This window comes from Phalaenopsis equestris, unplaced genomic scaffold, assembly GCF_001263595.1.
Source record: "Phalaenopsis equestris unplaced genomic scaffold, ASM126359v1 Scaffold000251, whole genome shotgun sequence".
Lineage (NCBI taxonomy): Eukaryota > Viridiplantae > Streptophyta > Magnoliopsida > Asparagales > Orchidaceae > Phalaenopsis > Phalaenopsis equestris.
Genome location: NW_018164693.1, coordinates 998,020 through 1,011,622, shown reverse-complemented (window position 1 = coordinate 1,011,622; position 13,603 = coordinate 998,020). Strand labels below are relative to the sequence as shown.

The 13,603-nt window shown below is 39.8% G+C and overlaps 1 protein-coding gene across 1 annotated transcript; it reads right to left on the bottom strand.

The window, feature by feature from the left end:
- Positions 1–400: 400 nt before the first annotated feature.
- LOC110024283 lies at positions 401–10,193 on the bottom strand. The gene is made up of 4 exons (XM_020724160.1): positions 7,979–10,193; positions 6,749–7,841; positions 1,654–3,929; positions 401–1,517 (listed from the first exon to the last, which is right to left on the bottom strand). The coding sequence occupies exons 1-4, from the start codon at positions 10,144–10,146 to the stop codon at positions 401–403; spliced, it is 6,654 nt and encodes a 2,217-aa protein (XP_020579819.1). The 5' UTR covers positions 10,147–10,193.
- Between the last annotated feature and the right edge of the window lie 3,410 nt (positions 10,194–13,603).

The following is a 13,603-nucleotide window of genomic DNA, read 5'->3' as shown; positions in this document are numbered from 1 at the left end:
TTAAAAAAAAAGTGATTTTAAAAGTCCTCCTAACTGTGTTGATACTAATTTATCTACCGCATCATTTGGGTATAAATAGCAATGAGAAAATAAACAATAAAATTTTTTTTCCAATTTCTCTTTTTCTATAGAATTAACTATATATATATATATATATATATTTGAAGTATGGATATAACACAGTCTAATTTGAGTTGAGCTTCCATTCCATATGCTGAATTTGATTTTACACACTAGCTAATAGATGTTGGCATAATAAAAAGTGAACCTCATGTTAATCAATAACAGTCATCAAGGGCGTATAAAAGAGAAGTTAGAGTAGACATAAAAAAGATTTATGAATGAACAACTTGGGTTTAAAAATTGTGGTCGTCTGCTCCTCCTCCTCTACTCAACTTTTTTATATTATCTTTGGTTCCTCAACTGGATGCACAATGAAGCTCCTGGGATTTTTGGTGTAGTTGAGCCTCAAACTTTCCTTATTGCGGACAACGATGTGGTCAAAGTGCTGGAATATTTTAGACACCTCATCACCTTCATTTTGTCCTTCCAGGCATATCTTCCTCACCAATTCCTCCTTGCATACTATTGCCAAGAAAAATGCTTTTAATCTGCTGTCGTCGCCATATTCATCATCGGTGGGAAACCAAACTGGAAGAGAGTCGGCATTGAAATCTTCCCAATCAATGAAATGCAAACGATGATTAAACTTCACAGACTTAATTCCTGCGCAGTCCGCTATACTCATATCTTGTAGTGCTGGAAGTCGAGAGATTCTCTCCAGCTTGGGGATGTTTTGAAGGATAAGTAGTTCCAAACGAGGGAGTTTGTGTACCACTTTCAGGGGGAGTTCTCTAGTCAGGTGAAGTTTTCTAGTCTTGTATATTCTTATTTTTTTCAAAGACTTAGCCGCATGATGTAGGAGTTCTCTGGGAAATGACTTGAGTTTGGGGCATTCAGAAATTATTAACTCCTCCAAATAAGGCATCATAGGCATGGCATTCCCCGAACTACTCCACTCCTCCCAGCTATCCATTTGTATAAACATCAACACCTTCAGTCTCGGAAAGACTGCACGATTCTCTATATTACTTTTGTCGTTGCCTAAATAGAATGCTGGTCCAATGCTCTTTATTGATGATGCCCCTATTATGGTAAGTGCTTCCAAGCTGGGCAACAATCCTAAGCCATTAAGCTGCTTAAAATATTTACAATTAGAGATTTGCAAGAGTGATAGAAAATTAAATGAAGCATGTCCCAGCCAATTCGGTAGCTTGCTCCCATAATAATTCTCAACAACAAGAACTTTTAGTTGGGGAGGAGGACAAAGATCCTCAAAAATCTCCTCGATTTTATCGGCAATTTCTTCCACTTGTGTATAATTCATCAGCACTTGATTAGAATCACTTTCTGAGCAACACAATTTGAGAGCTTGAAGGTGATTTTTGTCTTTGAGAGCAGCACTTTTTGCTTGTGACCTGTCCAACACCCTTTCCAGCTTGCACAAAACTAATTCTCTGATAAACAATCGGCAAGATTCGTTAGTTAGATTGTTATTTTTATACCCATATTTTAATAAAATTACTTTTTCAAGTCTGCGCAAATAGTTAGTTCATGGAACAATTTAAATACCGATTAATACACAATACAAACCTCAGTTCCGTGAGTGCCCCCAACTCCTTAACAGTAGATGATTTTTCCGTAACTTCCTCCAAAGGCATAATGAACTCCAGATACTGCAGTTCGTTCAACCTTCCCAATCCAGGTGGAAGATGGGTCAACCCAGAATCTTCAGTAACTAGAGAAGATAGACAGTGCAACTTCATTATGCATGAGGGAAGATCACAAAGGTTCACACACTTAGAAACATCAAGAGCCCTCAGATTTTTGAGGTTTTTGATGGTTCTAGGCAGCTCCGTTATAGGAGTGTTTGACAGGTTTAGATATCTGAGGTGCTTGAGGGAACCCAGGGATTCGGGCAAGCTTGAAACATTAGTGTTTCTAAGCCATAGTGTTCTCAGACGACGAAGATGATTGAAAAGCTCATTATCAATTTTACAAATGGATTTATCAAAGATGAGAAGAGTCCTCAACGATACATGTTCTTCTAGGTTTTTTGGGAGGATGTTCATGGTTTTGACGCCGCCACCAATAAAAGAAAGACGTCGTAGCCTCATTGTCCTTCCACTGAATCTATTGTTTAAAATTTCTTCCCCGGTAGCTACAAGGCTCTCATTTTGCATTAGAAACTGAGTGAGTGAGTAAACAAGGTCATGCATTCTAAGGAAGGCGGGAATGGGAGTTGGGCTATCTGGCTTGACCATTAGGAGGTTTCTCTGTAATAGACTCCAAATATAACTATTTGCAACCTCATGCAATGCTGTATACGTGTCTTCTTTGATGAGCCCTTCCTGGATCCAAAGGTTTTGAGCGTCCACAATATAAAAACAATCGTCTTTAGGAAACAAGGAACAATACAAGAAACATTGCTTGATATTCGAAGGCAAATTGATATTCGAAGGTAAGTTTTGGTAACTTATATATAAAGCCGAGTGGATTTCCTCAGGAAGCCCATTCACCTCCCACGCGCTGCTCTTGAGAACCAACTTCCAGGCTTCCCAGGCTTCTTTTGTTCTCCTCTCCGCGGACAGCATTCCACCTATGATATTGATCGCTAGCGGCAGTCCATCACATTTTTTGACAAGCTGCATTCCAATATCTCTGAGATTCCATACATCATCCATTGCTTCCTGCTGCTGCCAATCTGGGAAAGCTGACTTGCAGAGCAGCGACCATCCATCTTCCAGAGGGAGCGGCTCCACTAGAACGGCATGTATAGCCATCATCTGATACGCTACCTCCTTGTTTCTAGTGGTGACCAGAACCCTGCTTCCTTTTGCGGTGCCGCTCTTGAGCAAGCTTCTCAACACGCACTTCCACACCCTCTCAGTCTCCCACACGTCATCCAACACTATGAATAGCCTTTTGCCTTGCAGGCTAACCTTGACCTTCTCACAGAGCAAGTTTAAATTGTGACACTGCTCATCGTCTCCACCAGCAGACCTGATGATGCTTCTCAATATATCAAACACATCATAATTCTGGGACACACAGACCCAAAGCGTTAGATCAAAGCAGTTTTTGATCGTGCGATCATCAAATACTAATTTAGCTCGGGTGGTTTTGCCAATCCCTCCCATCCCGACGATGGCGCACACAAGAGGATTGTCACGGTCATCATGTTTAGTCAACGTCTCAACTAAGCGCCAAACATCATTATGTATTTCAAGGCCAACTATATCTGTACGAACCACCGAAGAATGCGTCATGCGAGCAGCCAACTGATTGCGTGCTGCTTGGTTAGGATCAATGGTTGAGAAGGTTCTGATAAGCTGTAATCTGGGTATTTGGCCCATAATTTCTTTCAACCTGCTATTAAGCTCTGCAATCTGGACACCAACGGTATGTTTGGACGCAGGCTTCCTGAAGGGAAGCAGGATAGAGCGGCATACCTCTTTATACGACCGGTGATGGGCAGGAGTCGACGAAGAGCTGGAATCGTCGTGGGCGCCGCTTCTTGGGAGGTCGAGGACATGATAGTCGTCGAGCACATCCTCGATGTCGTACATGACATCCTTGATTTGGTTGATCCATCGATTTGTGGAAGCATCCTCGATTCTCTTCTTCTCAGCGTCTTGGAGAAAGCACTGAAGCTCTTCGAGGGTGAGCTGAAGCTTGTTCACATCGCCCACCAAACCCATCTGCATCGTTAACTCATCCTTTGTCATTTGGAACAGCATCTCCAGCAGCTTGGAAAGCAGGAAGTCGGCCATCATTGCCATCTTCTTCTTCCTTTGGTTGAGCTCAGTCTCTCCAGTCTGATAACCGGTTTTCTTTAAAGAGGCATCAAAAGGGTTTCCTGGTGCAAGGAATCAGGGAATAAAATTTGTGCGGCCCAAATTTTTTTGGAGATATAATATTGGATAAGTAGCCATAAATTTTAAAGGGCGTAATAGTTTTCGCCTCTTCACGTGCGATGCAATTATTGCTTTCAATAATTTGCAGGAATATTTAAAAAATGGACGTTCGCTTTTTCTTTTTCACATATATACATACTACCAAATACTTTTTTCTTCTTTATTTTTATTTTTTTTATGACATACTTACATACCACTAAATACCTATATATATATACGTATCTAACATCCAAATTTTATATTTTACATTTTAAACCGCCCAAATAATTGCGAAACCTCAATACTCTTATCTAATCAAATTTAGCCTGCACGGGCTCGCTCACGCCGAACGGAAGCCGTCGCACGATCCCTCTTTTCGCTCCTATAGGCCGAATATAAACTCTTACAACAAACCAAGCACTATAAGCCTTTGCGTGATCCCTCTCCTCTGTTTACGAAATCAACGCTGGCAACGTGCAAGCCTCGTTGCTTCTTCTGCTTCTTTTTCTTACCGCGAATCTGTTGAAGCCTTCTTCTTCCCTCTTCGAAAACCACAGTAACCAAAAACCTCCACTCTATTGTATTGTTCGCTCAAACAAAACGCCTGTACCGCGATCTCCCTTCTCCCCTGCTTCTTTCCCTTTGATCGCACAAACCAAACACCACTCCTCCCTTCAAAGTCTTTGTTCGATCTCCTCTCTGTCCTTGCTTCTGCCCTAGCCCAATTCTATTATGTCGAGTTTCCACACTTTTGCTCCAGCCCCAACATAACATTAGCCCAGCCCGATTAGTTCTGTCCTAGCCGAACCGAATCACTTTCCTCGGGTCAGAAATCCAATCTCCTCTTTTAATCCAGCCCGAGCTATGGGAAAATTAAGTATTGTTAGATGAAAAACACAGATTCATTTGGAAATTTTTTTAAATTGGGGCTTTAAAATAATTGTTCGTGGAAAAAGTAAGCACTCGTCCGTAAAGAATTGAGTTCTGATCATGTAAAGCAAATTGACATTCGGGAAATACTTTTGCTCCCCACCGCAATGTCTTACAACACTGACCTACTCTGTCTTTTAAGATAGCTCGGAAGGTTGACAACCTTTGGTGCCCTCAAACTGGGTTGATGTTGGGAGGCTGCTAGAATTTTCAGTTCTTTGGGCTTTTAACCACTAAAACATTTGAAATTTTGGACTTTTGAAATAAAATAAAAATATCACCAATTTAAATTTAAAAAATAAATCGTAAACTCGAGCTATCAAAATTTTAGGCTCTTAGGGTTTAAAATATCTGGAGATATGTGTGTTTAAATATTTTATGATCTTTAGGTTTTATTTTAAATTCTAAAGTGAGGGCTCTTTCTTGTTTTAAATAGACATTTTCACTGCATAAAATTTTGATTTTTAAAATTTAAAGCTGGTGAATTTGAAAGTAACTTAGAAAGTTTAGCTCTTCAGTCCAAACTCCTGGAGTTTAAATAAAAATTCAAAATTTGGGTTTCTCGTACTTAGGCTCCTAAGAGTAAAGCATAATTCACAAATGAAGTTTAAGCCACTGATAATGGACGTGTTGATCGAAGATTTCAACCGAAATGATTAATTTTTAAAATCAAGTTTTTTCAAAATAACCAACTAATATGTAAGCAAAATTCAATCACTTAAAAGCTAAAAGAAAAATTTATAAGCCATTCACAACAGCTTGTAGAGTGTGACAAATATTTGATTGACTTCAACTCACAAAGAACGAATGTTATATCAATTGTATAAATATATTCATAATCGAAGTTATTGCATGCCAGTAAGGATGTGGCCTGAGTTTCTTTGTTTGTGTGTTTTTACCACCAAATGACACCACAAAATAGAGGTTACAACCAGAGCTATCTGATTTAGAGACACTATCATAAATATACAATTGATTGTCAAAAATCATTATGTTAGCTAAGGTTGACATAAATTTATCCCCCTATACAATCCATCTCAAATCTACAAGGATCACTTGGACAACGCAACCCATAGCTGCTGACAAGAATCCTTCTGTCAGGCTAGAAAGACTACCTCACTTGACTAAATAGAGCATGGACCATAACGGTTCGAGATGACAGAACAATGAGATCTTGATTGGGTTTCATCTTTCATTCCCTCACCACCCGCTTTACGCTTCAAGTGATCAATTTACAATTTACAATCCCAAGTTTGCTCCTATTATATGCTCAATTTTCAATTCTTAGTGACTAGCTATAATCGAAAGTGCTCTTCCGTTATCCGAAGGGGTAATTACATAGGAGCTTGCGCCTATAGGAAACCTCGAATTCCAAATAAAAAATTCCTCGCTAAATGAGCTTTAAATCTGTAGGTCTCTTATCTATGATCCAATCTACCTTTTGAAAATTCGATCCTCTGAAGCTCTCTCTCAACAAAACAATAAAAAAAATGAGAGACTTCAATGGGAGCGGTCTTGAATTTTCGGAGCCCACAATTATATACCATCTCATCTATAAAATAGGATAATTGTTCTATGAATAAAGACACGATTGATCACAACTTATCATTATACATTCTCTGGATATAACATAATCTACTTTGAGTTGAGCTAAATGTGTATTCCATTTCATATGCTTGATATGATTCAGCACACTGGCTCATAGATATTAGCATAATAAAAAGTGAACCTCAAGTTAATCAATAACAGTCATCAAGGGCGTATAGAAGAGAAATTAGAGTAGAAATAAGAAAGATTTATGAATGAATAACTTGGGTTTAAAATTGTGGTCGTGTGCTCCTCCTCTACTCAAGGTTTTATATTATTTCTGGTGCCTCAAATGGATGCACAGTGAAGCTCCTGGGACTTTTGGTGTAGGTGAGCCTCAAACGTTCCTTATTGCATACAGCGATGTTGTCAAAATGTTGAAATATTTTAGACATCTCATCAGCTTCATTTTGTCCTCTGAGGCATATCCTGTTCACCAATTCCTCCTTGCATAATATTCCCAAAACAAATGCTTTTAATCCGTTGTCGTTGCCATATCCATCATCAGTGGGAAACCATCCTGGAAGAGAGTCGGCATTGAAATCTTCCCAATGAATAAAATCCAGATGTTGCTCGAGCTTCATAGACTTGATTCCGGGGCAGCCCACTATGATTAGATCACGAAGTGCTGGAAGTCGAGAGATTCTTTCCAGCTTGGGGATGCTGTGAAGGACAAGTAGTTCCAAACGAGGGAGTTTGTGTACCACTTTCAGGTGAAGTTTTCTAGTCTTGTATATTCTTATTTTTTTCAAAGACTTAGCCGCATGATGTAGGAGTTCTCTGGGAAATGACTTGAGTTTGGGGCATTCAGAAATTATTAACTCCTCCAAATATGGTATCATAGACACGGCTTTCCCCGAACTACTCCACTTCTCCCAGCTATCCATTTTTATAAACGTTAACACCTTCAGTCTGGGAAAGAATGCACCATTCGCTGTACTGCTTTTGTCGTTGCCTGTGTAGAATGCTGGTCCAATGCTCTTTATTGATGACGCTCCTTGAATAACAAGTTCTTCCAAGCTGGGCAACAATCCCAAGCCATTAAGCTGATTAAAACATTTACAATTAATAATACATATAGAAAACAGAAAATTAAATGAAGCATGTCCCAGCCAATTTGGTAGCTTGCTCCCATAATAATTCTCAATAACAAGTACTTTTAGTTGGGGCGGAGGACAAAGATCCTCAAAAATCTCCTCAATTTTATCGGCAATTTCTTTCAGTTGTGTATAATTCATCAGCACTTGATTAGAATCACTTTCTGAGCAACACAATTTGAGATTTTGAAGGTGATTTTTGTCTTTGAGAGAAGCACTTTTTGCTTGCGAGCTGTCCAACACCCTTTCCAGCTTGCACAATACTAACTGTCTGATAAAGAATACACTAGATTCGTTAGTTAAATAGCTATTTTTATACCCATAATTTAATTAAATTATCTTTTCAAGTATGCACAAATAGTTAGTTCATGGAACAATTTTAAATACCGATTAATACACAACACAAACCTAAGTTCCGTGAGTGTTCCCAACTCCTTAACAGTAGATGATTTCGGCATAGCTTCCTCCGAAGGCATAATGAACTCGAGATACTGTAGTTTGTTCATCCTTCCCAATCCTGGTGGAAGATGGGTCAGCCCAGAATCTTGAGTAACAAGAAAACATATACAGTGCAACTTCGTTACGCATGAGGGAAGATTATAGAGGTTCACGCACTTAGAAACATCAAGAGTCCTCAGATTTTTGAGGTTTTCGATGGTTTCAGGCAGCTCCCTTATAGGAGTATTAGACAGGTTTAGGTATCTGAGGAGCTTAAGGGAACCCAGGGAGTCAGGCAAGCTTGAAACATTAGTGTTTTCAAGCATTAGTGTCCTTAGACGACGAAGATGATTGAAAAGGTCATTATCAATTTTACAAATGAACTTATCAAAGATGAGAAGAGTCCTCAACGATACTTGTTCTTCTAGGTTTTTTGGGAGGATGTTCATAGTTTCGACGCCGCCACCAACAAAAGAAAGACGTCGTAGCTTCATCGTCCTTCCAATGAATCTATTGTTTAAAATTTCTTCCCCGGTAGCTACAAGGCTCTCATTTTGCATTAGAAACTGAGTGAGTGTGTAAACAAGGTCATGCATTCTAAGCCAGATGGGGTCGTCTGGCTTGACCATTAGGAGGTTTCTCTGTAATAGTATCCAAATATAACTATTTGCAAGCTCGTGCAATGCCGCAAGCTCGTGCAATGCCGCGTTCGGGTTTTCTTTGATGAGCCCTTCCTCGATCCATAGGTTTCGAGCGTCCATCATATAAAAATAATTGCCTTTAGGAAACAAGGAACAATACAAGAAACATTGCTTGATATTCGAAGGCAAGTTTTGGTAACTTATGTATAAAGCCGAGTGGATTTCCTTAGGCAGCCCATTCACCTCCCACGCGCTGCTCTTGAGAACCAACTCCCAGGCTTCTGTTGTTCTCCTCTCCGCGGACAGCATTCCACCGATGATATTGATCGCTAGCGGCAGTCCATCACATTTTTTGACAAGCTCCATTCCAATAGCTCTGAGATTCCATACATCATCCTTTGCTTCCTGCTGCTGCCATTCAGGGAAAGCTGACTTGCAGAGCAGTGACCATCCATCTTCCAGAGACAGAGGCTCCACTTGAACGGCATGTATTGCCATCATCTGATGCGCTACCTCTTTGTTTCTCGTGGTGACCAGAACCCTACTTCCTTTCGCGGCGCCACTCTTGAGCAAGCTTCTCAACACGCGCTTCCACAGTCTCTCAGTCTCCCACACGTCATCCAACACCATGAATAGCCTTTTGCCTTGTAGGCTAACCTTAACCTTCTCACTGAGCAAGTTTAGATTGTTACAGTGCTCATCGTCTCCACCAGCAGACCTCATGATGCTTCTCAATATATCAATCAGATCATAATTCTGGGACACACAGACCCAAATCGTAAGCTCAAAGCAGTTTTTGATCGTGCGATCATCAAATACTAATTTAGCTCGGGTGGTTTTGCCAATCCCTCCCATCCCAACGATGGCGCACACAAGAGGATTGTCACGGTCATCATGTTTAGTCAACGTCTCAACTAAGCGCCAAACATCCTTATGTATTTCAAGGCCCACTATATCTGTACGAACCACCGAAGAATGGGTCATGCGAGCAGCCAACTGATTGGGTGGTGCTTGGTTAGGATCAATGGTTGAGAAGGTTCTGATAAGCTGTAATCTGGGTATTTGGACCATGATTTCTTTCAACCTGCTATTAAGCTCTGCAATCTGGACACCAATGGTATGTTTGGATGCAGGCTTCTTGAAGGGATGCAGGATAGAGCGGCATACCTCTTTATACGACCGGCGATGGGTAGGAGTCGACGAAGAGCTGGAATCGTCGTGGGCGCCGCTTCTTGGGAGGTCGAGGACATGATAGTCGTCGAGCACATCCTCGATGTCGTACATGACATCCTTGATTAGGTTGATCCATCGATTTATGGAAGCATCCTCGATTCTCTTCTTCTCAGCGTCTTGGAGAAAGCACTGAAGCTCTTCGAGGGTGAGCTGAAGCTTGTTCACATCGCCCACCAAACCCATCTGCATCGTTAACTCATCCTTTGTCATTTGGAACAGCATCTCCAGCAGCTTGGAAAGCAGGAAGTCGGCCATCATTGCCATCTTCTTCTTCCTTTGGTTGAGCTCAGTCTCTCCAGTCTGATAACCGGTTTTCTTTTTAAAGAGGCATCAAAAGGGTTCCCTGGTGCAAGGAATCAGGGAATAAAATTTGTGCGGCCCTAATTTTTTTGGATAAATAATATTGGAAAAGTAGCCATAAATTTTAACTGGCGTAAAGGATTTCGCTTATTCACGTGCGATGCCATTATTGCTCTCAATAATTTGCTGTAATATTTAAAAAATGGACGTTCGCTTTTTTTTTTTTTCACAAATATACCAAATAGAGCTGTGAAGACAGGCTCGTTGTTCGCGAACAACATGCGTTCAGCTCGTTAAACAGCTCGTGATCGGCTCGTTCGCTGAGCTAACGAGTCGTTTTGGCTCGAAATACTATTAATCAATTTTATATATATTTGTAGGTCTTTGTTTGGGTCTCAGCCTTAAACCTACGAGGGATTGATGTTCCTCTTGTGAACTCTTTAATCCAGGCCACAAGAGAAAGCAGATATTGCAATCTATCAATTCATAGTTTGTTGGTTCATATGGATGGTTCATAATTCTAGAGAACATGAAGGTGGGTGTGTTAAGGGGGAGAATGTGACTTTCAATATCATTGCTTATATACACAGAATCCATAAAATGTCCACGGTGAAGAGCAAATTTTTTTCGGGTATACCTTATTTTAATGCCTTGGGATCTTCCTCTTCTATTGAGGACAGGTATACGCAACTCTCTATTTTGATGAGATGACTGCCTCCCCCTAGAGAATGCGTGAAATTTAACACAGATGGAAGTTGAAAATTTGATAATGTTGGTATTGGTGGTATTGCTAGGGATGAAGGTGGTAAATGTCTTATATTCTTCTCATCCCCTTCGGTGACTGTAGCTCCTCTGGAATCTGAGGTTCATGCGGCTTTCATGGCTGTCTCGATTGTTATCCGGCTGGGATGGCATCAAATTTTGATTGAATCTGATTGTAGGGTTATAGTTGACATTTTTAGTGGAAACATAGAAGTGCCGTTGGAAATTTTATATTATTTTAAGCGTATCAAATGCATCTCATCTGCCATTTCAATTTGTTGGAGCTTCATTCACAGAGAGGGTAATAGCTCGGCAAATTGGCTTGCCATTGCTAGGGTCACTGGTAGCAATATAATGGTGGGGACTACACCTACAGCTTTGCGTACCCTGTTGGTGGGGGACTTGTTGGATAGCCTGCTTGTTCGGGCTTAAGGGCTGACCATCTTGCTCTGTTTTTGGTGATATGGTTTTATTTTTTGTGGTATTGACCATCACAGATTTTGACCTCTTTAAATTTTTTTATTGTGTTGACATGTTTGTTTGGGTTGCTATATTTCTACTCAAAATCTCCTACCCAAAGACTTTAGCTTCCCTCTACTGTTTTTGTCTTCCCCACCCAATAGTTGGCTCTGTATGCTTGGTTTCCTTGTGCCAAAAAGGTCTTTCATTTCATTTGATTTGCAATTTTGGTTCAGAGTTATTGCAGGTTTCAACTTTTGGGAGCTGGTTTTGTGGTCCTGGATGCGTATTGTTTCAGACTCTCAGTGCTGATCATTGAGATAGACAAACACACTCTTTTGGGGTGCATACATATTTCTAGTATTTTGGGTCTCGAATTTTTTGCTTTTTGCTCTCTGAGGTGTAGTTTATTTTGGGGTATACTTTCTTTTATTGCCGATTGGTATAATCTTTTCTTGTTTTTTTGGGGTGAGTTGTACTGTGGTAGGATAACCCCCCTATGAGTGCGTATTGTAGTTATTTTCTTTTTTAGCCTGGGGGATGCTCTCCTACCCTTCATTTTGTACTCAATTTTATAATTAGCACGTAGGGAGTCAAATAACGCTCCTTCCCCTTAAAAAAAAAAAAAAAGAAAAGAAAATCTAACACTCAAATTTTAAATTTTACATTTCAACCGCTCAAATCTTTCCGATCACCTTCATATTTTAAAAGTGAAAAAAAAAAATCTTTCTTTTCATAAAGTGTTACGTATGTAAAAATTTCTAGGGTTAGATATGTAAAAATGTAGGAATTGAGTGGTATATCGCCATTTCCAATCTGCCTTTCACGTGGGCCCGTATTCTCATAGTACATTTACAGAAGGCTTTTTCCTGCATTTATATACGTACACAATATTTACGTATTTATATTTCCATCTCTTAAAACTCATATTTGATTCAAATCTTTAACATCACATTAAAAATATTGTTATTATTATTTTCTAAAACATAAAATATACATTTTTATGACAAGTTATTAAAAGTATAACTATCAATCAAAATTTTTTGAGTTAGAAATGTAGAAAAATAAATACTTTGTGGTATGTATATAAATTTACTTTTTTGTTTATTTGTTGGTGTGAGAAATTTATTTGTGTGTGAGTTGTGTCGGGGAAATCAATTAAATCAAAAGTACGTGCATACAAAATACAGAGTAGAAACCATCTAAGTCAAAACAAAAAGCAAACATTATGATAAATTTTCACATCTATTGGACATTTTTTCGCGCCCTCTCTCGTAAGTTACAAAGAAACGAAACAAGATTTCTCCACATTCATTCACATGGTTACTCACCTTCGCTTGCATTCGTCTCTCCCAAAATTCCTTCATCCTTGTCGCTCGTTCCCTGTTTCACTTCTAACCGTCCCTGTTCTGTCTGCTGACACTGTTCTTTCTGCTCGAACTTCACGGAAGGTAAAAATCTTACTCCAATCTAATCAAGTTTTCTTCTTACTCCAATCTCATCTTGTTTCTAGGTGCGGGCATGTTGAGGAGCGCTTGAATCTTTTCTAGATTAGCTTTTATGTCTTCTAGTGTTAGGGGTTAGCAAGTATCCCAAAAATTTACCCCTTGTTGCTTCAAATATACATTTCAAAGGATTTAATTCCATATTAAATCTTGAATGTAATGCAATACTAAAATTTGAGTGTTTTACTCACTGGTGTATTAAGATTCATGTGGGGGTACTGCACTAAGAGGAGGATGCAATACTATTAAGATTCATGTGGGGGTACTGCACTCCTAAAATGTACTCTGCTTCCTCCAACTTTTGCACCTCCTCTTGAATGGGTCATGCCAGCGTCATGGATAACCGTTTAATCTTCTGCTTCATGGGTCATCATTCAAGCTGTAACAGACAGCGTCAATCGACGTGCCTAACATTTCAACGGTCCTCCATGAGAAGACATCCTTACTTTCTTGAAGGGATAAGTAACTCCCTCTGTCCTGCATCAAAAACTTGACTTATCAGAAAACATTTACCTAGCTCTTTCTCAACAGCCAAGACTTCAAGGGTGGACTCGTTGATCTCAAGGTCACATTCCCTCGTGTTTTGAATGTCCAAGGGATCGTGTTCCACATTGCTTGTGGCTCGCAAGTGGCAGACTCGGGACTGTTTCAAGTCACCATTGACTATGATGAATTCACCGTCTCTAGGAATTTTG

Bases quoted from the DNA above. Each gene is read 5' to 3' on its own strand.
- LOC110024283 (XM_020724160.1), bottom strand. From the start codon at position 10,146: ATGGCAATGATGGCCGACTTCCTGCTTTCCAAGCTGCTGGAGATGCTG. The intron at 7,842-7,978 runs GTTTGTGTTGTG...ATTCTTTATCAG, and splicing joins GGAACACTCACGGAACTTAG to ACAGTTAGTATTGTGCAAGC. The intron at 3,930-6,748 runs ATATAAAACCTT...ATTCCCTGATTC, and splicing joins CATTTGAGGCACCAGAAATA to CTTGCACCAGGAAACCCTTT.